General features: G+C 40.6%; 1 protein-coding gene across 1 annotated transcript in view; it reads right to left on the bottom strand.

The window, feature by feature from the left end:
* Positions 1 to 25,686, bottom strand: part of glis3 (GLIS family zinc finger 3) — a 388,168-nt gene that overhangs the window by 18,021 nt on the left and 344,461 nt on the right. The window contains exon 10 of the mRNA XM_052020524.1: positions 14,915 to 15,088. Within this exon, the coding sequence (XP_051876484.1) occupies positions 14,915 to 15,088 (174 nt within the window). The remainder of the gene's footprint in view (positions 1 to 14,914; positions 15,089 to 25,686) is intronic.

Here is a 25,686-nt window from a genome sequence, read left to right as displayed (position 1 = left end):
GTAAAATAGTTAGTTGGCAAATCTTTGTTCCACAACCCATTTAATTCTACAGCAATTGAGCTGAAACAAAATAGAAAATGATTAATTAGTTATATTTCATACTAACCAGATTGGATCACTGGAATATTCTGGCATTTTATATAGAATATTGCAGTTGGTTAGCTTTCAAGGTGATAACCATAAAGCAAGAGTTGAATGGTAATACTATGTTTAATATTTTTGCCTGGAAGTGCATAAAATATGAATTAGTTAAATTCACTGGAATTCTATGTATTGAGAGTGAACTGGAAATGATTCAACACATTGGGATTCATTGCTATGCCAATATTTTAGATTGGGGCATTGTTTCAGCTCCATGCTTGGGTTCAGTGATACTCCTTAATACTGGCATAAATTTACACTGATATAGTAGGATCTACTCATACAATAGCACAACCCTGGGTTGCAAAGAACGCATTTTGTGGTGGAAATTTGAGACATTAGATGTACCTACATGAATTAGGTACATCTATGTCTCAAATTTCCACCACAAATCCAAAATTTATTTAAAAAATTGCAAAATATAGCTTGTGAGATTTGCTAGAATTGTTGGATGAATTTGCAAATGTGTTATTGCCATGGAGGTATTCAGCTAGTCGTTTCCAGGATGGTGGTGATGACCAGCTTCATGCCAGCATGCCTCAGCCCGCCAGCCCAGACTGCTGCAGCTCACGACGAGGAGGTATGACCTAAAGACTGGCAGTGAAGGCCCACAACAGCACCCATGATTCATCCGCAACTTCTTTGAGTGCAAGTAACTGCCCATTCACTATGTTAGCTGCGGCTTCTGAGACAATGTTAAGTTGGTAGGGAAGGAAATGAGGACAAGGGAGATTAGCCAACAATTATATGGTTTAGGTTTTGACTTGCTATTTTAATATTTTTGGCATGATGACTTTCTTGATTCCGATTTTCATGATTTGTGGTGAAGGCGACACTGAGGTGATAAACATCAGAGGGAAGGGAAGTGTGTTAACATGGCAACCTGACTTCTTTATTCATTCTCACTCATGGCTGACAGGCTTTTATTAATCTTTGTTTATTATTATCACCGTTGAGAACTGTGAAGAGCTGCTTTCCAGTCCCACCACAGTGCTCATGGTATGGCAACTCCAGCAACTCTAACACTGTGAATGGGCAAGCATTTAAGGAAAGGAAATATATTTTCAGTTGAGGATGCTGGGTGACTTGGAGTTCACCCTGCCTGTGTTACAATATCCAAGTCATAGCTGGATTCACCTTTCTCACTGGTTCAGGTCAAGGCTTTTTCTTTTGGTTGGGAGGATGTTTAAATGAATTGTTTTCATCCACTGGCACGTGGTTGTACACTGCAGGAAGTCTGTCATTGCTGGACTCCAGTGAAAGCTCAGGGTGCTTCACAGGAGTGGCATGTAATTAGCTGCTTTGTCTGGAACAAGTTAAAGCTTTTTCATTGTCTTTGGAGTTGGACAGAATTTCTTTCACAAACTTGACTTTGTGAATAATAGAAACTCTTCAGAGGTTCAGGAGTTCAGCATATATGTAATGTCTAATGTGCTCCTGCAGTCATTGAACTTAAATGGCTGGTTCAGGTCAGTTTCAAGGCAATAGTGACCCCAGGATGTTGCTGATGAGGGAGTAGTGTATCATTTAAAACAAAAGCGTGACTTCTTGTAGATTGAGAGAGTGATTCCTAAGCATTAATGTGTTAATAACCTGCCACTTATCATTCCATGTCCAAATGGGGGGAGGTCCTTTTGCATTCTGTTTGAGCCTTCGTCTAGCGGAGTGGAGTTCCTATCTGCACCTCATAAGGTGCAACCTGACAGCATATCAAGTGAGGTTCTCTCCTCTTTGCTGTCCCTTCTTCCACTTCCTCCTCCTCCATTTCCTCTTGCTGCTGCTGTTGCTGCTGTGTAGCGGGCACAGGCTGTGCTGTAGTTCCTGGACAGCAAGATTGTGTCAAACAAATGGATTGAAAGGCTCTCTCTGCAGATTCATGCAGGATGCTCGCTGACCAGTTCAACCAGAGGAGTCTCATCTTAAGGGTCCTGATGCATTCTCCATATGGTCATTCTTCACCCTCTGGCTGTGGTTGTAGTTTGACTCTCCAGCACTTGCAGAGTTATAAGAGCTATTTGTCTGATCCCGGAGTTAGAATGTGATGAGCACAACTGATTGCTTCAAGATGGATGAGCATGTGAGCTTCCCAGGTACATGAAGTTGACCCTTATTTGGCTAGTGTTACCATACCATCTGTACATTCAGGGGAATGATTGCCTTTTTGATGCCCGTAGGGCCACAAGCCTATGTTCTGTCACTTCCTGAACCTTTGGAAAGTCCACAATCTGGGCAAATTCAGACGTCAGTGTTACCTGATGCTCTCCATTCAAGAAGAAGGAAATACATTCTGTCCTTGAGCAGAGGAATCTGTGTGGAGTGGCAATCTCCAAACTGTGAGGAATGATACATATCAGCTGTCACTTGGGATGATCTGGAGATTAAGAAGTTCAGGGTGACAGTGGTCTTCATTTCTCCAGGCAGGTAAGCCCAGACACAGCTAGGTAACTGGAGGTCTGCCTGCAGAGGTTGGCAGAACCCTGTCATCACTGCCTTTGAATATCTGGATGCAATGCTCCTTAAGCAGATGGAGTGAGGAGTGTTATTCCCAGAAGTCTCCAGGCAAGATCTTTTTGGCCATTGCCTTTCTGCACCTCCTGTTCCAGTTAATGAAAGAAGTCTTAACCTCAATAAAGAGAAAAAAAAACTCAAGTGTTGCACTGCAGCTCAGCTGCTCCAAACTTCTCTCCTCCAACTGAATCCTACAGCTAACTGATAATGTCAATAATTGGCCTAGGTGCAAGATTTCTTCCTGCTGTTATGGAGTCATGGAGCAGTACAGCACAGATACAGCACGGATACAGGCCATTCGGCCGAACAAGTCCATGTTATCCACCCAGCTAGTCCCAATTTCCTGTGTTTGGCCCATATCCCTCCAAGCCACTCTCCTCCATGTACCTAAGTGCTTCTTAAATGATACTATTGTACCCACCCCAACCACTTCCTCTGGCAGCTCATTCCATATACTCACCACCCTCTGCGTGAAAAAGTTGCCCCTCATGTCCCTTCTAAATCTTTCTCCTCTCACCCTAAATCTATGCCCCCTAGTTTTGGACTCCCCTACCCTAGGATAAAGACCGTTACTGTCCATTGTATCCATGCGCTTCATAATCTTAAACACTTCTATAAGATGGCCCCTCATTCTCCTACATTCCAAGGAATGAAGACCTAGCCTGGCCAACCTCTCCCTACAACTCATGCCCTCCAGTCCTGGCAATATTCTTGTAAATATTTTTTGCACTCTTTCTAGTCCAACCATGTCTTTTCTATAACAGGGTGACCAAAACTGTACACAGTACTCCAAGTATGGCCTCGACAATGACATACAGTTGCAACATAATGTCCCAACTCCTATACTCAGTGCCCTGACAGCATGCTAATCACCTTTTTCACCACCCTGGCTACCTGTGACACCACTTTCAACAAACTACGCAATTATACTCCTAGGTCCCTCTGTTCCATTACACTCCCTGGTACCCTACCATTCATAGTATAAGTTCTACTCTGATTTGACTTTCCAAAATGCATCACGTCACACTTATCTGTATTGAAATCCATTTGCCATTTCTCAGCCCACTTCCCGAACTAATCAAGGTCCCCCTGTAATCTATGATAACCTTCTTCACTATCAACACCTCCTAATTTTGTGTCATCTGCAAACTTGCTGATCAAGCCTTTTGCATTCACATCCAAATCATTTACATAAATAATGAATAACAAGGGCCTCAACACCAACCCCTGCAGCACACCACTAGTCACCAGCCTCTATTCTGAGAAACAACCTTCAACCACCACCCTCTGCTTCCTACCTCCGAGCCAATTTTGAATTCACGTAACTAGCTCTCCCTGGATTGCATGCGACCTAACCTTCCAGACCAGCCTGCCATGTGGGATCTTGTCGAAGGCCTTGCTAAAATCCAAATAGACGACATCCATTGCCCTACCCTCATCCACCTTTTTGTTTACCTCTTCAAAGAACTCTAAAAGATTCATCAAACACGACTTCCCACACACAAAGCCATGTTGACTCCTCCTAATCAGACTCTGTCTTTCCAAATGCTGGTAGATCCTGTCCCTCAGAATTCTCTCAAGTAACTTCCCCACTACTGATGTCAGACTGACTGGCCTGTAGCTCCCTGTCTTGTCGTTGCTCCCCTTCTTAAACAACAGAACAACATTAGACACCTTCCAGTCTTCGGGAAATTAACCAGTGGCTAACGGTGAAACAAATATCTCTGCAAGGTCCACTGCAATTTCTTCTCTTGCCTCCCAGAAAGTCCGAGGATGTACTTGGTCAGGCCCTGGGAATTTATCCACATTAATGCCCTGTAAGGCTGCAAATACCCCCTCCCTGGTAATATGAATGTTCTCCGAAACATCTCCATTTGTTTCCCTTATCTCTTGAGCAACCAAGAATTTCTCCTCAGTAAACGTCAAGGAGAAATATACATTAAAAATCCCACCCATCTCCTGTGGCTCGAGACATAGGCAGCCCTGCTGATCTCTAAGGGGACCTACTCTTTACCTAGCCACCCTTTTACTCTGAATATATCTACAGAATCTCTTGAGATTTTCCTTAAACTTACCTGCCAGATCCATCTCATACCCTCTGTTTGCCCTCCTGATTTCTCTCTTAAGTATATTCTTAATCGTTGTATAGTCTTCAAGGGATTCACTCGTCCCTGACCTCCTAAACCCAATGTATGCTTCCTCCTTTTTCTTCACCAGAGTCTCAATATCTCTTGTCAGCCAAGGTTCCCTAAACTTGCCAGGTTTACCCTTCACCCTAACAGGAACATGCTGCCCCTGGACTCTTTATATCTCACTCTTAAAAGCCTCCCACTTGCTATTCGTTCCTTTCTCTTCAGATAGGCTCTCCCAATCATCCTCTGCTAGATCCCGCCTAATTCCCTCAAAATTAGCCCTGCTCCAGTTTATGACCCTAACTTGTGGATCTGTCCTTTCCTTTTCCATCACTACTTTAAAACTAATAGAATTATCGCCGCTAGAGCCAAAGTGCTCCCTGACTGCCACCTCAGTTACCTGCCCTGCCTCGTTCCCCAAGAGGAGGTCCAGTATTGCACCATCCTGAGTTTGTCCCTTGATATATTGACTCAGGAAACATTCCTGGACACAATTCACAAATTCCACCCCATCCAGGCCCTTAACACTCTGTCAATACTGGGGAAATTAAAATCTCCCACTCATACAACCCTGTTATTCTTACAACTATGAGCAATTTCTCTACACACCTGCTCCTCAAGTTCCCGCTTACTACTGGGGTGTCCATAATACAGCCCCACGAGAGTGACACTCCTCTTCTTGTTCCTAAGCTTTACCCACATGGCCTCACTGGATGATCCCCCAAGAATGTCATCTCTAAGCACTGCTGTTACATCCTTGTTTATCAAAAAGGCAACACCCTCTCCTCGCTTACCTGTACCTCTGTCACGCCTGTAGCATCTGTATCGTGGAATATTGAGCTGCCAGTCCTGTCCTTCTCTCAGCCATGTTTCTGGTATGGCTATAACATCCCAGTCCCCAGAGCCAATCCACACTCAGAGTTCATCTACTTTACCTGTTAATCCTCGTGCATTGAAATAAATGCAGTTTAACTGAGTATTCCTTTCCCTCCCTTTACTGTGCCCCTGGCTATCCTGATTACTAAACTTGCTCTCGCAGACTACTGGTTTATCCCATGACTTGCTCCTGCTTAGAGTCCCAATCCTTGCCATTCTAGTTTAGATCATCCCATGAAGCACCAGCAAACTTCCCTCCAAGGATAGACTTGCCCTCCTGTGCATGGCCCATACAGTGTATTGGTTTCATAGAGATGAATGAATCTGATGGGATAGGAGATAAATTTACATTCAGGATGGTTGACAATCATCACTGTAAGCTCTGCATTTTTCAGGCATGTGTGGCTGATGTGCATGGAAAAGTGCGATTGAAACTTTAAATGGAGATGAGCCATATTATAACTGACTAGTTGCAATTCATGATTGATTTCATGCAGCAAACTGGACCAATAACATAAAAATATTCACCACAGCATTTGATTTCTAGGTCTTTTTCTTCTGCCAACCTGTATTCATAGCCAGGAAGTAAATTTGCCAGATAATCCCTATCATGAACCCAGATCCAGAAACCTCCTAACACAATGGGTTTGAGATGTTTATGAATACTGGGGCTGTTAATTAATTGTTTATTATTCATAGTCCTTGGAGAAGATAAGTTCAAAATTTAGTCCATTTGTATATTTTGATTGTGTTTGTTTTTCTCAACATGCATCCGAAATTGGTCTTGGAAGGTGCTTCTGCTTCTACTCCATCACTTCATTAGAAGTGTGATGGAATTGCAAATGTGGCTTGTACTGGAATTACAGGAAAGCTTGAAGGACTGATAAGATAAGATATTTATTTATTAGTCACATGTACATCGAAACACACAGTGAAATGCATCTTTTGCGTTGAGTGTTCTGGGGGCAGCTCACAAGTGTCGCCACACTTCCGGTGCCAACATAGCACGCCCACAACTTCCTAACCCGTACGTCTTTGGAATGTGGGAGGAAACTAGGGCGCACCCAGAGGAAACCAGGGCGCACCCAGAGGAAACCCACACAGACATGGGAATGTCACAAACCAGCAACAAAAGAAACACACTGAGCATGATTCAGTGTTAAAAACTATTTTATTAATCACTACTTATGGTAATACGTAAAATAAAAGTAAAAAAAAATGTTAGTATGTTAGAATTCAAGAATGTTAAACCTCGAACGTTAACCCCAAAACTAAACTCTTCGTGTGTGTGTGTGACAAAGTCCAAAACTCCCAGTTCCTGAATGGTTCTTAAAGTTCAGTTCCGCAAGCCATAAGGTGAAACATGAGCAAGGGCTTCTTCAACAACCACCGTTGTCTGAAGATAAGATGTAGATGTAGAAAAACATAGAGAGAGTACATACGAAATCCAAATGTTCCACGATGGAACCCAAACGACACTTCAGTGTTTACTCGGTAGTGACTTCCTCACCCCGAAAAGCATCCGAACCGTGGTCGTCCACATACAAATACCTGTTTCCTTCTACAGGTCAGCAACAAAGTGAACTCCACCGGATTACTTCCAACTTCCATACATGGATTTCAGTGGCAAACACAGTTATTGTTTCTCATCCATCGATAGAGAAAACAAGCAGGCTGGTGTCTCTCTCCCTTCTCTCTCTCTCTTCTTCTTCTGACTTCTTCAACAACGTCATTACGTCCTTTATCTTCTATTGACGTAAGCACGCCCCACACACACATACACACACACTCTCTATCTTAAAGGGACTTTCACTGAGTCCATAACACCTCCCACCTAAAAAAAAAATTTTCCCAAGAAAATTTTAACCGCGCATAGAGTTAGTAATGTTAATAATTATCACGCTACACAACTACAGACTATCAGATTAGTACAGATACATGTTTCCCATTTAACATCGAGAAAGACAATCAGCAATCACATTATCTTTGCCTTTAATGTGAGTTATCATGAGATCAAACTCTTGCAAAATTAAACTCCAGTTTAACAGCCTTCTGTTCTTGTTTTTGACTCGGCTCAGAAACACCAATGGGTTATGATCTGTATACACAGTCAATGGTTTCTGAGCGGTGCAAACATATACACTGAAATGTTGCAAGGCTAAAACAAGCGACAGTAATTCTTTCTCTATGGTGGAATAATTCTTTTGATGCTCATTAAATTTCTTTGAAAAGTAAGCTACAGGATGGTCAATATCATCAAGGTCACCCTTCTGCAACAACACAGCTCCTGCAGCTTCATCACTGGCATCTACTGCTAATGAAAATGGCTTTTCAAAGTCAGGTGTTTTGAGCACAGGATGGTAGCATAAAATGGCTTTCAGCTTCTCAAATGCTTCTTGACAAGAATCTGTCCAAACAAACTTTACTCCCTTCTTCAGAAGATTAGTTAGGGGAAGAGCAATATCAGCAAAACTTTTACAAAATTTTCGATAATATCCAACCATTCCCAAAAATCTTCTAACAGTCCTCGTACCTGTGGGAATAGGGAACTCAGATATTGCTTGAACTTTTGCCTGAACAGGAGCTTGCTTGCCTTGACCTACAACATAACCAAGATACGTCACAGTGGCATGGCCAAATTCACTTTTAGCCAAGTTAACTGTAAGGTTAGCCTTGGAAAGTCTTTCAAACAACCTTTCTAACGCAGAGATGTGATCTTCCCAAGTATCATTCCCAGTCACTAAGTCGTCAATGTAGGCATCTGTATGTTTTAACCCATGAATCACTGAATTAATCATTCTTTGAAATGTTGCCGGAGCATTTTTCATTCCAAATGGCAAAACATTGTATTCATACAATCCAGAAGGGGTTACAAAGGCTGAAATCTCCCGTCCTCTATCTGTTAATGGAACACACCAGTACCCTTTTAATAGGTCAATCTTTGTAAGAAATTTTGCCTTTCCCACTCTGTCTATGCAATCATCCACCCTAGGAATAGGGTAAGCATCTGACTTTGTTACAGCATTCACTTTCCTGTAATCTGTGCAAAATCTAACAGTTCCATTAGGTTTAGGTACAATAACACAGGGCGAACTCCAATTTGAAGTAGAATGTCTAATAATATCATTTTCCAACATGTACTTTAGTTCCTGATCAACAAGTTTACTTTTTTCCACATTCATTCGATATGGGTGTTGTTTGATTGGTTTTGCATCCCCAACATCAACATCATGGGTAATTATCGATGTTCTGTTTGGAACATCTGGGAACAGATTTTTAAATTTTAAAATTAATTCTCTCATCTGTTGTTTTTGTGAAACTTGTAAATGGTCCAACTTCGTTTCAAGGTTCTCCATGATATTTTGGTTTTTTAGTTTCGATGGAACAATATTTGGTCTAAATTGGCCTTCCTCAACATCAACATCAGGCATTCTAGAAACAACCTTTACACCATCCACCAAGGCCACAACTGAATCCCTCTCATAATAAGGTTTTAGCATGTTTACATGACAGAGTTGTGTTTTCTTGCGTCTATCTGGTGTTTTGATTATATATGTTAGATCAGTCACTCGAGATTCAATAACATAGGGTCCAGAAAAACGAGCTTGCAAGGGATTATTTTGGCTAGGGAAAAATACCAACACCTTTTGCCCCACTGCGAATGTCCTAGGCCGAGCACGTCTATCAAAATATGTCTTCATTCTTATCTGGCTTGTTTTCAGATTCTCTCTCGCTAGCTGGCAGACTCTCTCCAACCGAGTTTTAAATTTTTGGACATAGTCCAACAGACTCAAGTGAACTTCCTCATTAACCCATTGCTCTCTTAACAACTCCAAAGGTCCTCTCACCCTATGTCCAAACACAAGCTCAAACGGACTAAATCCTATTGACTCCTGGATCGATTCTCTAACGGCAAACAAAAGTAAATGGATACCTTCGTCCCAATCCTTGGTGTTTTCAAAGCAATAAGTCTTCAGCATATTTTTGAGAGTAGAATGAAATCTCTCCAGAGCTCCTTGAGATTCTGGGTGATATGCAGATGATACAATCTGCTTTGCTCCCAGCTCATAGACTATTTGTTGAAAAATTTTTGACATAAAATTACTACCTTGATCAGATTGGATTTCTTTTGGCAAACCAAACAAGGTAAAAAATTTTTTACAAGAGCCTTTGACACCGTCTTGGCCTTAATATTTCTAAGGGGTATTGCCTCTGGAAATCTAGAAGTGGCACACATGATGGTTAACAAATACTGATTTCCAGTCTTAGACTTTGGTAAGGGGCCAACACAGTCCACAATCACCTTCGAAAAGGGCTCCCCAAAAGCAGGAATTGGTTTCAATGGAGCCACAGGGGGTTTTTGATTTGGTTTACCTACCATCTGACATGTGTGGCAGGTTCGACAAAACATCACCACATCTTTTCTCAAACCAGGCCAATAGAATTGTTTCAAGATCTTCCCTACAGTTTTATTCACACCAAAATGACCACCCAAAGGCATACTATGGGCCAGGTTTAAAATCTCATCCCTATAAACTTTTGGAACAACAACCTGATGAATAACTTCCCATTCCTCATTAACAGGAACATGAGGAGGTCTCCATTTCCTCATTAACACTCCATTTTTGACATAGTATCCAGTTGGCACTTTTTCAATCTCCTCACATGAGAGTGCTTTTTCTTTCAATTCTGTCAACTCAGGGTCCTTTGTCTGTTCCACCATAAAATCCTTCTTTGACAAAGACAAATCTTTAAATTCAGGCTCACTATAAGGATGTTGATCCTCCAGTGAAGACAGAAAAGTCTCAGATAAGGCATCAAAATTTTCTTCCTGTTTAGGACTGTCACAAGGAACTACATCAGACTGCACCGGACTGTCTGTCTTGGCTAATTCTTTAGCTCTAGCTCGAGTCACCGCACATGATGGGTAAACATCTGGATCATCCTCAGACTCATCAATCCTTGGTTTGGTTGTTAACCGTACCACAGGATCACTTTCTCCATTTGCAAGGTCATTTCCCAATAACAAAGAAACTCCTTCCACTGGCAAACTAGGTCTTATCCCTATCTCGACTGGTCCTTCTACGAACTTTGACTTTAAAATCACCCTGTGAAAAGGTACAGACATGGTCTCACCTGTAATGCCTCGTATTAGATTTACTTCACCAGTGTCACTTTCTTCACCAAAATTTAAAACACTGTCCAGCAAGAGAGATTGACTAGCCCCAGTATCTCTAAGAATTTTCACTGGCACCTGGGGTGACTCATCATTCAGTGAAACAAAACCCTCTGATACATACGAACGGAATTCCTTTCTCACCTCCTCCAACTTTTCCGCTTTTCCCTCTTGCAAGGACTGATCTTTAACAGCATCTCCTAAACCTTTTTGATTTTTAATTGCCTGAAAGCAAGCATTGGGCCCAGCTTCCTTCTTTTTCTTCAAAAGGGCACAATTAGATATCACGTGGCCAGGTTTCCTACAGTAATAACAAGTACGCTCAACAGGTTTCTCCAGCCCTGGCTTCTTTTCATCCTTTCCTTTTTGATTACCTCCCAATTTAATCTCCGGTTTACCTGGATTGTCTTTGTAACTCTTTTGAAAGGTTTTAGGTTGTCCCCATTTGGATTTATGGGTTAAAGCATAATCATCTGCCAACCTAGCAGTTTCTTGTAAAGTTTCCACTGCCTTTTCATTTAAATATGTTGTTAATTCAGCTGGAACACATCTTTTAAAGTCTTCCACCAGTATCAATTCTGTCAATTTATCGTAATCCCCATCTACATTTTTAGCCAGGCACCATCGTTCAAAACATATTCTCTTTCCATTGGCAAATTCCATATAAGTCTGATCTGCAGATTTCCTCAAGTCTCTGAATTTTTGTCTATAAGCCTCAGGGACCAATTCATAGGCCTTCAATATAGCTTGTTTTACCTTGGTATAATCAGCTGCATCCTCAACAGACAAAGCAGAATAAGCTTTTTGAGCTTTACCTTTAATCACACTCTGTACCATAAGAGCCCATCCTTTCCTTGGCCAGTTTGAACTCACAGCAACCTTTTCAAAATGTTGGAAATACTGATCAACCTGATCTTCTTCAAACGGAGGGACTAATCGAACCTCCCTGCTGGCTGAAAAACCATCATCAGAATCAGATTCCGAACTCCTACGCTTCATTTGTAACTCATGCTGCCTCTGTTTTTCCTTCTCCTCTGCCTCAAACTTTAACCGAATTAGTTCCCGTTCCCGTTCAGCCTCTAACTTCATCCGAGTTATCTCTCGTTCCCGTTCAGCCTCTAACTTCATCTGAGTTATCTTTTGTTCGGCCTCTAATTTCTTTTGTTCGGCCTCTAATTTCTTTTGCTCTCGTTCAGCTTCTAATCTCTTTTCCTCTTGTTCGGCCTCTAATTTCTTTTGTTCTCGTTCAGCTTCTATCTTTAACTGGGTTTGCTCTCGTTCAGCCTCTATCTTTAACTGGGTTTGTTCTCGTTCGGCCTCTAATCTTTGGATTGAATCCCGAACAAATCTCGTCAATCTGGGGAACGATTCCAGATGACACTCGTTAACCTTGGGAACTATCCCGGACGAATCTCGTTAACCTTGGGAACTATCCCGGACGAGCCCCCAATTTTGTCACAAACCAGCAACAAAAGAAACACACTGAGCATGATTCAGTGTTAAAAACTATTTTATTAATCACTACTTATGGTAATACGTAAAATAAAAGTAAAAAAAAAATGTTAGTATGTTAGAATTCAAGAATGTTAAACCTCGAACGTTAACCCCAAAACTAAACTCTTCGTGTGTGTGTGTGACAAAGTCCAAAACTCCCAGTTCCTGAATGGTTCTTAAAGTTCAGTTCCGCAAGCCATAAGGTGAAACATGAGCAAGGGCTTCTTCAACAACCACCGTTGTCTGAAGATAAGATGTAGATGTAGAAAAACATAGAGAGAGTACATACGAAATCCAAATGTTCCACGATGGAACCCAAACGACACTTCAGTGTTTACTCGGTAGTGACTTCCTCACCCCGAAAAGCATCCGAACCGTGGTCGTCCACATACAAATACCTGTTTCCTTCTACAGGTCAGCAACAAAGTGAACTCCACCGGATTACTTCCAACTTCCATACATGGATTTCAGTGGCAAACACAGTTATTGTTTCTCATCCATCAATAGAGAAAACAAGCAGGCTGGTGTCTCTCTCCCTTCTCTCTCTCTCTTCTTCTTCTGACTTCTTCAACAACGTCATTACGTCCTTTATCTTCTATTGACGTAAGCACGCCCCACACACACATACACACACACTCTCTATCTTAAAGGGACTTTCACTGAGTCCATAACAGGAAGAATGAACAAACTCCTTACGGACAGCGGCCGGAATGGAACCTGGGTTGCTGGCACTGTAATAGTGTTAAGCTGACCACTACACTATCGTGCCAACCTCAGAGCTCTCATTATAAAACATTTAATAGCAACTTCTCATGCATATACTTTGTATAATAAAAAAACAGTTGAAAACGTGTCATAGGGCATCATGAGAAAGTATAATCAGTTTCACAATATGGTTGGAACTATTTGTTTATATTTTTCCTCGTGGCCTTTTCAACAGAGTCGTAGAGTTATACGGCACGGAAACAGACCCTTTGGCTCAACTTGTCCATGGCAACCAAGGTGCCTACCTGATCTCCTCTCATTTGCCTGTATTTTCCCACATCCCTCAAAATCTTTCCTGCGCATGTACCTGTCCAAATGTCTTTTAAACATTGTATTGTTCCTGCTTCTACCACTTCCTCCAGTAGCTTGTTCCACATGTCCACCACCTCTGTGTGCAAAACCTGTCCCTCAGGCCCTTGAACTATACTTGTGTTACAGATAGGTATGGCAGCATGAAAGATATACAAAATGTGACACTTTTTTAAACTGAATTGAACATTTCCTGATTCGATGTTAAAGTGGTTATACATTTAACTACTTAAACAGAAATGTTCCTCAATTTATGTAAATAGCGATAATACGCTTAAGATGGTAATATCATCTACATAATCAAAATTATAACAGTAAGTGAAAAAGATACAGGTATTGTGAAGATGTATAAATTTTCAAATGCGGTCCTGCCCTCTTTTGGAAAAATATTGGAAAGTCACTTCTGATATTATTTCAGTGGTATTGAGTATTGATTTACAACTTCATCCTATTACTGCAATTTTTGGGTTACCAATGATGGATTCTGGCCATTTATATGCATCAGCTTGTCGTATGATTGCATTTGTTACATTAGTAGCCAGGAGATCCATTCTATTTGAATGGAAAGATCCTAAACCTCCTACTACATTCCAATAGTTTTCCCAAACTATAACATGTTTAAACTTAGAAAAAATTAGGAGTGGTACTGTTGATCCTTCGGTTAAATTTGAAGAAACTTGGAGCCCATTTATCCAGCATTTTCATATGATGTAAGCTGACCTTTTCCGAATCCTTTTCAATAACTTTCTATTCGAATATGGAGGAGCGGAGTTAAAGACATAATAATGTTTTTAACCAAAGAAATACGACAGCCCAGCTTTTGTTCAGTTCTTGGTTAGTTTTTGTTTATTATTACTTTTTTTTGTTTTGTTACTGTTTTTTTTAATTTTATTTTTTCATATAATCAAATTTCTTTTTAAATCTTTTTCATGTTCAATTATTAAGAGATTGGGAGGTTCAGATTATATATCTTACTCTCTGTGTCTGTATATGTTAACTGTTATTATTGTAATCCCGATCTCTTTGTATCATGTGTATAATTACTATTGCTATGTTTATTAATTTGAAATTTAATAAAAAGATTGAAAAAGAAAGAAGTTTTCAAATGTGCTACAAGGAGCAGGCCATATAGTTATTAATGATTTGTTAATGTTTATTATTGTTGAAGTTTATCTGGCTTTAATTCTCTTTAGCCATAACCATATGTTAATATCCCTGTGAGGGAAGGCGAGTGACTTGCTGAAAAGTTATTTCTATAACCAGTGTTTTAGAGGTGAAGAGTGTGGTCCAGGTTGACTTTTTGATTTTCTTCTTCTCTATTAGGAAAAGGTTTAAACCATTTAACACCTGTATCTGGACATTTCCTGCAGATAATTCAATCACGATGTCCCTAGCACTGTAGAAATTTTAGTTATTATAGCTTGGAAATTTCTTTTATGTGTAGTTGCACTTCAGCCTGCTAGGGAGTGGCAAATGTTTCTGGTACTCTAGCATTAAATGAAAATAAATTCACCTGGATGAGCAGTCAACGCTCTGTGGAAGGCATCAAATCCAGCTTGACCCATAGTTGTGGGAAACAGACAGTCTTCAAGTGGCGGTACCATGTTGTGAGGACTGGTTTGGCGCATATTTCTACAAGCTTCGCTATATTGGGGTGGGTAGAAAGTCTGTAACTGGCCGTAATAACCTATAAAGAAAAAAGAAAGGAATTAGATAAATTTGCATTACTTCATCAACTTTCTTATCTAATACAACACAGAAGGAGGTTATGTGGCCCTTGAATCCATGTTGGCTCCCAGTTGAACAATCCTATTAGTCCCTTTCCCTTCTTATTATTTCCCCATAGCCCTAGATATTATTTTTTTCTCATGTGCCAATCAACTCCCTTTTGATTCTTTTGCCACTAACCTACGCTGGGGGTAACTTCTAGCAACCAAGTAACCAACCAGCACATCTTGGGTGCACTCTGCAGACACCCACATGGTCACAAGGAGAATGTGTACACTCCACACACTCAAGGTCAGGATCAAACTTGGTCCCTGGATCTTTGAGACAGCACTGTAGCTGCTGCACAACCATAATATTTTATATTTTGCAACACCTATGAAATTCATTGACCGAATTCCAAAAGTGTGTAAAATGTTTCTAACAATCATGCAGAGACAAAATGTTACCTCAAAGCTGTGAGAACTTCTCAGCCCATTAGATGGGAACTGGGGGGAGAATCATTATTTGGAATGTCTATTGGCTAGCCAAGATGGTGGAACTTGTAAACTGGTTTTCAATATATAAAAACTAGCATTTTTCTATGCTGGGCATCAATAAGGGGAAAATGAATCAACATTTACAGTTGACCATAGTTCATTTTCATGTATTCATGAATAATTTGGGACCAATTCAATTTCAACCTCTGTTCAGTGTTTAACTCAAATGGAAAAAAACACACTGCAATGCAAGTAAAGTTTATTTTATCACATTATGAGCAATTACACAATGACTATTGAAAATAGTACGTTCTCTGTTTGAATGGAAAAAGTGCTGATCAACTTCAGAGACAATATATCTTTATAAATGACTAAAACCAGCTGTTCTCAATGTTCAGCACAATATTACAATGAATTAAATGTTACACTTGCTGGAAGCAGAGTGCTTTGTGAAAGGTTACAGCTGAGTCCTATTACAAGAGCAAACTATCAAAGCCAAGCCAGCTGGCACAGCCCATCAGATTGCATACAGAATACATCTTTCACACTGCCTTGCTCTCATTCTGCATGTTTGAACCCTTCTACAACTTCCTATTCATAACATAGAGAATCTTGCAATATATCTGTTGCAACCAATTGTAGTCGAGTAACAAAAATCTTAATAATGTGGAAGTAATACTATCTTGTTCCAGATTATGTCCAGTGCAAAAAGAATATACAATGTTTTCATTATTTTAACATCGTTGTCAAATAGACGATTTATGAAAAGTGTGCCTTTTAATCCCTATTCTTTTGGTATAAGTTACGCCAATGTTCTAGCTTTAGTTCCCATTTCGGATGCAATTTATAGTTTTAGCACATGTACATTTTTACATGTTATTGATCAAATGACAATGGATAATGAAAGACTTAGGCAACCAAATACATAATGCAGAAATGAAAGTTCAATTGTGAAGTGCTTTGATGTGTTTAATAGAAAAAAATGAAGTACTTACATAAAATCTTTAAAATACCCTAAGGTTTGTTAATCCTTCTATCTTATTTCTGTGTTATTTTTAATTATCAATGCAAATCTTGGAAATGTGCAAATTGTCATTTCCAATCTGTGTGGTGTATGATCTATCACTCTCTGAGTCATCTTTAGATATCTTCCTCTTTTTCACCCTCGCTATTTTCTCTCATTTTCTCCAGTCCCAATCCACTTATGTGTTATCAATCATCTGTATCCTAGATACATTCTACAGTCACATGAGGCCGGTGAAACCCTTTATCAGGACAGCAAAACTTTTGCTGGTTCTTTATGTAATTTTATGCTAAGCCAATCAGCAGGTACTTCCCAGCACTAAAACAAGGAAAAACCAACAGAGGAATTAGCACTTAAATCACTGCTAGTTATTTTTTTATCAGAATTACAATTCTTATGCTTTCTGTAAATTATTTTGCTGCAGATATCCTATCCTAATTCTCACTTTCAATTATTTTGTCTAAAGAACTTGTTTCATCTCTCTCCCTTTACATTCAGTTGCATTGGTAAACAAGGAGAGAGCTCAGACATGGCCTATTGTCATGGCTGAGTGTCAGTTCATATACAAGGAGACATGGGCTGTGGTTTTGAATGAAGTTAATGCCGAGTGCAGCTCATGTACCATCAAAGGAGTCAAGATGAGAGGTAACAAAAGTGAGTTTAATATTACAGCAATAGTTGAGATGTAATAGAGGCAAAAGCTGGTTCTGTTGAAGAGGTGGAAGTAAGTAATCTTAGGGACAGATAGGATAAGGTATTCCAAAGTCAATTCAGGGTTAGAATTACCAAGGCTGTACAGCATCTGTTTCAGTTTGAGAGCAGCAAGGGAGTGGGGTCATTTGCAATATTAGCTGTTTATTTAGCATTCCACAAACAACAAATTTCATGAAATTTATTGAAAAAAATAAAAGAATCCTGCTTAAAGAATGCAAGTAAAGCTATGATAGTATTTGTGTTCCAGAACTTCGAATCTTCACAGGATTTTGGCTACTTAACCTTCTCAACATGGTCTTCTGAAGAGAACTCCCAATGTATACTCCCTAGACCAGGGCCATGGACAGGAAACTGCCAACTAGATTCTCAGTTGGGTTCTGAATCAACCAGCTCAGTTCTATTCAGAAAATATTGCAGCACTATTATTGAAAAACTAAAACAAAACTGCATATGCCGAAAATCTAAAATGAAAACAGAAAATGCTGAAATACTCAGTGGGTCATGCAGCATCTGTGACCTGAAATTTTGTTTCTGGCTCCACACATGCTACTTGACTTTCTTTGTATTTCCAGCATTCTCTGTTTTTATTGCAGCGTTAAAAAGTATTGTATATCAGAGTGCTATCAGACGACATATTGCTTCAGATGATGGGCTCAAATGTCGAGATTGCTAGAGAAACAAAGGACTGCAGATGCTGGAATCTAGATGGTCAGGCAGCATCCATGGAGAAAAACAGACTGTCAATGTTTCAGGTCAGGACCCTTCTTCAGGACTGAAGATGGGAAAAGGGGAAGCCCAATATATAGGGGGGGAAAAGCAGAACACTGATTGGTGGACAAAAGAGCAGAGGTGGGGTAGATGCAGGTAAGAGATAGTGATAGACAGATGCGGGAGGGGGGGAAGGGAGAGCAGATCCACTGGGGGATGGGTCAAAGGTATGGAGGCAGGCGGCATGGGGGGAGAGGAGGAGAGGAAAAGGAGAGAGAAAAAAATGGCAGGAAGAAAAAGAGAGATAGGCTAGGAAAGGGAAGAAAAGAAAAGGCAAGGTGGGGGCGGGGTGGGGGGCGGTGCTTTACTTAAAGTGGGAGAAGTTGATGTTCATCCCATTAGGCTGTAAGGTCCCAAGACGGAAAGTGAGGTCTTGTTACTCCAGTTTGCGTTTGGATTTCTCCCAGCAATGGAGGAGGCCGAGGACTGACATATCAGTGATAGTGTGGGAGGGGGAGTTGAAGTGACTGGCAAAGAGGAGATGCAGAATGCAGTTACAGACAGAGTATAAGTGTTCCACAAAACGTTCTAAGACCCTGCATATTGGGCTTCCCCTTTTCGCATCTTCGGTTCTGAAAAAAGGTCCTGACACGAAATGTTGACTGTCTGTTTTTCTCCAAGGATGCTGCCTGACCTGCTGAGTTCCTCCAGCATCTTGTTGTTTTTTCATGTCTAGACTGCTGTTTGCCAGCCTCCTACCTGTGAGGAATGGCCACAATGCACACTGCTTGGTGAACTGCTAAACACCTGACAAGGTTCAACATCCTTGTCCAGATGAAGGGTCTCGGCCCGAAAAGTCGTCTGTTCATGCCTCTCCATAGATGCTGCTTGACTCACTGAATTCCTCCAGCATTTATCTGTTGCTTAAGATTTAGCAGCATCTTCCTCTGGTGAATCTCGTGACACGTTGGTCTAACTGGGGTGATGGGGGTCATGTGACCAGCCCACACATATGTTGGTGATGCCAGCCTAAAAGCACACCTTCAAAAAAGCAGATATTGCATTTCAGGGGCAATTGCAGGCACCCGAATTTCATTTTAGTCCATATTAACTTGTTGCATTAAATATCAATGGTATATGACAAATCTAAAACCACTTCATAAAATAACTGCACAAAGGATAAGAATTATCATTGTAAATTAACCATTTATATCAGTCAACCTCAATATGACATTCTCTATAGAAATTTTGTGCATTTTCAAGTGCAGCCTATTTATCAGTGTGCCAATCAGCTTGCAGGTCTTGAACTCCAAAACATGTTCCAGAAAGTGAAGTTAGCTAGGATAGAGAACCAGGGGACCAGGGGAGGGGAGTCAAGGAGAGAATTCCAGGTACAATGCAGGTGGCTGTATTCAGCTGGGTGCCCACAGATTACATGTGCAAAACAACAGGCACAAAGAGGTGCAGAGCACTCTACAGCAAACACAAACAAGGCATAGACTGAGGCTCAGTGTTTTTTTTCTGCATCTCTCCATGATAACCCAGTGATCTTCACCAGCATGTTTTCCAAGTGTTATCTTCATCAGCCTGTCCATCAAACAACCATCCAACATGAAAGTTCAGACATCCAGACTTTAGAACAGCTCCTTTCCCACCGCTATCAGACTTCTGAACTAATCACCTCTTTCACATCCTCTTCCCAGTGGTGCCTCCATGTTCTTGGACTCATAATTCTACCTTTCTTGGTTATTCTATTATTATCACTGTATCATTTCTTTTTGCAGTACTATGGTTTGCACTAATATCTTTGCACCATTCTGCCATTTTGCACATGTCGTTTCATTTATTGTTGTATTTATTATTACCATATATACTGTTTACTCTGTGAGATTCATGAGAGCAAGGAAATTCATTGTACCCTGATGTATATGATGATAAGCTAATATGAAATATGACATTTCTTAATTCCCTTAATACTCAAATGCCTCCTAATCTCTGTCTTGAATTTACTCAGTCACTGAGTCTCCACATCCCTCCTCATCTTGTCTGGGTGAAGAAATTTCTTCTCATTTATGTCCTGAATGGCCGACCCTTTATTTTGAGCCTGTGAACTTCGTTTTTGACTCCCTAACCAGACGAAACATTGTCTCTGCCCTGTCAAGCACTATAAGAATTTTGTACATTTTAATGAAATAACCTCTCAGTTTTCTAAACCCAAATGAGAGGTTCAAGGTTGCTCAACCTCATGGTGTTTCTCTCACGCCAGGGATCAATCTGGTGACCTTTTATTGCATTCCCCCTCTCATAAGTATATCCCACTGTGGGAAGGAAGGACTGACCTGTACATAATATTCCAGGTTTGGTCTCACCAGAGACCAGTTTAATTGCAGTAATCCATCTTTACCCTTGTATTCAAATTTTCATGCAATATAAGCTACCATACAATTTGCCTTCCTAATTCCCTGCTATACTTCTGAGTTAATGAGAAGAAAATGGAGGGATATGGGCATTGTGTAGGTAGGAGGGATTAGCTATGTTGGCACAACATTGTGGGCCGAAGGGTCTGTTCTGTGCTGTACTGTTCTATGTTTTATGTTCTATGATGTGTTTACAAGGACATCCAAGTCCCTTTGAATGCCAAAACTTTTCAGTCTTTTACAATTTGGAATATACTCTACTCTTTTATCTTTTTTTACCAAACTGGCTAACCACATATTACTTTGCATGTGCCCTCTTCTCACCCATTCACCTAACCTATTTGTTGGGAGGGCCATTTGCTTGATTGTCACATATTCTGATTCTTGAGGCACACCTACAATTAGTAGAGAAAGCACTGGCTGGAAATAAATAATGTCTGATGATATTATCCCGAACAACATTTTAATAAACAAGATCCAGCACATAATTTCTACGTACAACCTTACAAACACTCAATCCATCATTAAAAGAATTCCCAAAAGGATCTTAACATCAGAAACACAATTCTAATGAGGGGGTTCCAGACCTGTAATATTAACTGTTTTTCTTCGCACAGATGCTGCCTGATCTGTTGAGATTTTCCATCATTTTCTCTCTTTATTACCATGAACAGTTGAGTTGAATGGAGCTGAAAGACTCAACTTTGCCAGTTCAGTTGAATGGACCTTCCTATTTGTTACCTATCTCTCCTGCCTGCCTGTCTGCCTACGTACCTTCCTAACAAGCATCGTAAGTTATTAGCAGTACAGGAGAAATCCTCAGGAAGCACACGTCTTTGCAACACTAAATGCCTTGCCAGGGGAGCAAACATACAGAATCTCCTGGTGTTCATCTCAGCTTGCTCCATTGGCCTTACAGACTAACCAACGAGGGGAGTCCACCACTTTTGTACTGCATGCAGGAACAATTTTTGAAAGGAACTGTAAATTCTTATATTTATATTTTATTGACTTCTCTGATTATGTTTTTTTTTGATTGTGTGCCAGCATCAGGAAGCCTTGCTCACTGGCTATTTATATTAAAATTAATAGAGGGAAATTCATGGGCAGTGCACTTGCAATTTTCTGATATAGATAGCTGGCAGCAAGTCTCTGTGCTATAGGACGAACTACAAAATAAAAAGGCACTTTCCTGAACCCCCACCATACTGAGTGTCAGATTAAACCATAGCCATGTTCCTTCCCAAGGACTCAATCAGTCCAAGGTTTTTCTGCACCCTGTACTTTTGGAGTACCAAAACCTTTCGGTGGCAATTGGATTGTTCCAGCAGAGGTTGCACATTATTGTTTAATGCAAGGAGGGGGAGATTCTCACCCCCAGCAGCATGGAGAGAGTTGGAATGACTCAATGAGTGGTGAGTGACTAGTAGCCCTGTTTTCCAACCTGAAAAGAATGTTAAGTACCAGCATCAGAGTAGTACAGCATAGAAACTGGCCATTCAGTTCACCATGTCCATGCCAACATTGTACTACATCTATACCAATCCTATTCACCCACTTATGATCCATAGCCTTCTTTTGCTTGGTGACTCAAGAGCTTGCCTCGATGCTCCTTAAATGTTGTGGGAGTACTTGCCTCCACTACCTTCTCAGGCAGCGTGTTCCAGATTCCAACAACTCTAAATGTCTTGCCTCTCACCTTATACTCACTCCCTCTTGTTTTAGTCACCATCACCAGGGAAGAAAGATCCTACCTTTTGTATCCTTTTCATAATTTTGTATCCTTTTATCAAGTCACCCCTTGGTCTCCTCTGCTCCAGAGAAAATAAACCCAGTCTATCCAATCTCTCCTTATAACTGAAATGCTCCAATACAGGCAACATCCTGGTGAATCTCCTCTACACCTTCTCCAGTGCAATCATGTCCTTCTTGTAGTGTGACAACCAGAACTGCACAGAAGACTCCAGGTGTGGCCTAACCAATGCATTTAGAAAGTTGTAACTTGACATCCCTGCTCTCACATTCTATGCCACGGTCAGTGAAGACAAGCATCTCATATGCCTTGATGCCTCAACACCTCCCTTTGCAACCAGATCCTTGATGTCCTGACCAACAGACCGCAATCAGTAAGGGTAGGCAGCCACACTAATGCCGCAATTATACTCAACACTGGTGCCCCACAAGGCTTCGTCCTCAGCCCCCAACTCTACTCCCTATACACTTGCGACTGTGTGGCCAGATTCTGTTCTAATTCCATCTACAAGTTTGCAGGTGATACCACTGTAGTGGGCCAAATTTCAAATAACGATGAGTCAGAATACAGGAAGAAGATAGAGAGCTTAGTGACATGGTGTCATGACAACAACCTTTCCCTCAATGTCAGCAAAATAAAAGAGCTGGTCATTGACTTCAGGAAGGGGGATGGTGTACATGCTCCTGTTTACATCAAATGTGCTGAGATCAAGAGAATTGAGAGGTTCAAGTTCCTAAGACTGAACGTCATCAATTGCCTGTCCTGGTCCAATCACATAGATGCCATGGCCAAGAAAGCTTATCAGAGCCTCTACTTCCTCAAGAGGCAAAAGAAATTTGGCATGTTCCCTTTGACCCTCACCATTTTTTTATCAATGCACCATAGAAAGCATCCTATCCAGATGCATCACGGTTTGGTATGGCAACTGCTCTGTCTGTTACTGCAAGAAACTGCAGAGAGTCCTTGACATAGCTCAACACATCATGGAAATCAGCCTTCCCTCCATGGACTTTGTCTACACTTTTCGCTGACTCAGTAAAGCGGCCAACATAATCAAAGACCCCAGCCACCCTGGACATTCTCTCTTCTCCCCCTCCCATTGGGTGGTAGATACAAAAAGCCTGAAAGTACATACCACCAGGCTCAAGGACAGCTTCTATCTCACTGTTATTAGACTATTGAACTGTCCCCTAGTATAATAAGGTGGATTCTTGACTTCACAATCTATCTTGTTATGGCCTTGCATCTTATTGTCTGCCTGCACTGCACTTTCTATGTAAATGCAACACTATATTCTGCATTCTGTTATTGTTTTACCTTGTAATACCTCATTGCACTGCGTAATGAATTGATCTGTGTGGATGGTATGCTAGACAAGTTTTTCACTATAACTTGGTACATGTGAAAAAATGAACTAATTTACCTTCTTCACCACCCTATCTACCTGTGCTGCCACTTTCTGGGATTTATGGTCTAGTAACCCCTGTTCTCTCTCTGTTCTCTCTCACTTTCTCTCTATTCATTAACACTCCCAAAGGCCCTACTATTTACTGTGTATGTCCTACACCTAGTTGACTTTCCAAAATGCATCACTTTGTACTTGTAAGGATTAAATTCCAGCTCAGTTTGCTCTGCCAAATTTTTCAGCTGATCAACATCATGCAATAGCCTGAGGTAATCCTTCTCACTATCTGCAACACCACAAATTTTTGTGTCATCTGAAAACTTACTAATACATTGGGGACATTAAAGAGACTCTTAGATAGTCACATGAATGATAGAGAAATGGAGGGCAATGTGGGAGGGAAGGGTTAGATAAATTTTAGAGCAGGATAAAATGTCGGCACAACATCGTGGGTCGAAGGGCCTGTACTGTGCTGTAATGTTCTATGTTCTATACCTCCTACATAAACATTCAAGTTGTTAATGTATATCACAAATGTCAAGGGTCTCAGCACTGATTCTTTTGTACACCACTGGTCACAGATCCAATCAGAAAAACAACCTTCCACCACCAGTCTCTGCCTCCTATTACCAAGCCAATTTTGGATCCTATTTGCCAACATGCCTTGGATCTGATGGGCTCTAATCTTTTGGACCAGTAACCGCCAGTCATTAGAGTTTTAAACTTCATTTATACAGCACGGTCACAGGCCCTGGCAGCCCAATGAGCCTGCACCACCCAATTACACCCTTGTTAACCTACTAACCTGTATGTCTTTAGAATGTGGGAGGAAACCGGAGCACCCGGAGGAAACCCATGCAGTCACGGGGAGAACGTATAAACTCCTTACAGACAGCAGCGGGAATTGAATCCCGATTGCTGGTGCTGCAATAGTGTTGTGCTAACCGCTACGTTACAGTGCCAGCCATCGGACATTCCAGCCTATTATGAATGATTATAGAAAATATTTAATTACTTTCCTCCAGAATTGCTTCAATTTGCAATAAGAATGTGATACCTCATGCTTGTCAAGGTAGTTTTACTACTTGGCTTCTAGGCTTCAATGGTGCAATTCAGTAATATTTCTATCAAGTGTTACGTCAGAAGTGCAGAGCCTTCTAAGTAGGAGACATAAGAGAGCCAACAAGCAAATTATATCCCTAATGGGTGAAACTCAATGGTGCGAACATGATGCCATAAAATTGGCTCTTTGATATATTAGTATTTTTAAAACAGCTAATCTGATGCAAATCAGATAAAAGGAAGCTGAATGTAGAACGAGTAAGTTCTGTGTAAATGCCAGATTAATACCAAATTAAAAATAGATCTGCATAGTTTCTGCATGGTCTGTTTTGAATTTACTATTTCTAACCTGGCTTTGTCAAGTTAAATAAGGAGGTTGATTCTGAACCCAGACAGGGTTCTGATATCAGGTGCTTATCAAAGGAAGACTGGAGATGTGTTGGTGGTAAGGGGAAAGATGTGAATTGTGCAAGTCAATAACCATTACCAGCTTAGACCATAAAGGAAAATGATTTCAAACGAAGCAGCATTTTATTAGCCTTTTAAAAAATCCCTAAGTATTTCTTTTATGTATAGTAAATCCTTCCCAATTGCCATTTGGAAGAGAAAAAAACTGGCAAATCCTGTGACTGGTGAGTTAAATGAGCAACAAGCAAACGGAGACTGTGGACAAATGGGTGGAGTGGCAGCTACTATTGATAATTTCAGAAGCAGAGGTGTGCTGTAAGAGAATATTTGCCCTGTTTGTCTCTTTGGGTTATTTTCCACCAATCTTGAAGCACTTGGCAACTTTTATCTCTGGTCAAATTTTGGTTGAAACATTCATGTTTTTTTTCATGGTAGAGTTTTTTTTTAAATGTATCACATTTCTATCTTAAACTCCAGATTTATCAAATGCAAGTCAATAAATAAGGTTCAGCATGATTTCAGATTTTCACCTTCTGCTGTACGTATGATGCTGCATTTGATGAAAATATCACATCACCCAAATGTGGAGG

Source organism: Pristis pectinata, chromosome 7, assembly GCF_009764475.1.
Source record: "Pristis pectinata isolate sPriPec2 chromosome 7, sPriPec2.1.pri, whole genome shotgun sequence".
NCBI classification, from domain to species: Eukaryota; Metazoa; Chordata; class Chondrichthyes; order Rhinopristiformes; family Pristidae; genus Pristis; species Pristis pectinata.
The sequence above is the reverse complement of the archived record's forward strand: the minus strand, read 5'-3'. Positions and strand labels throughout refer to the sequence as shown.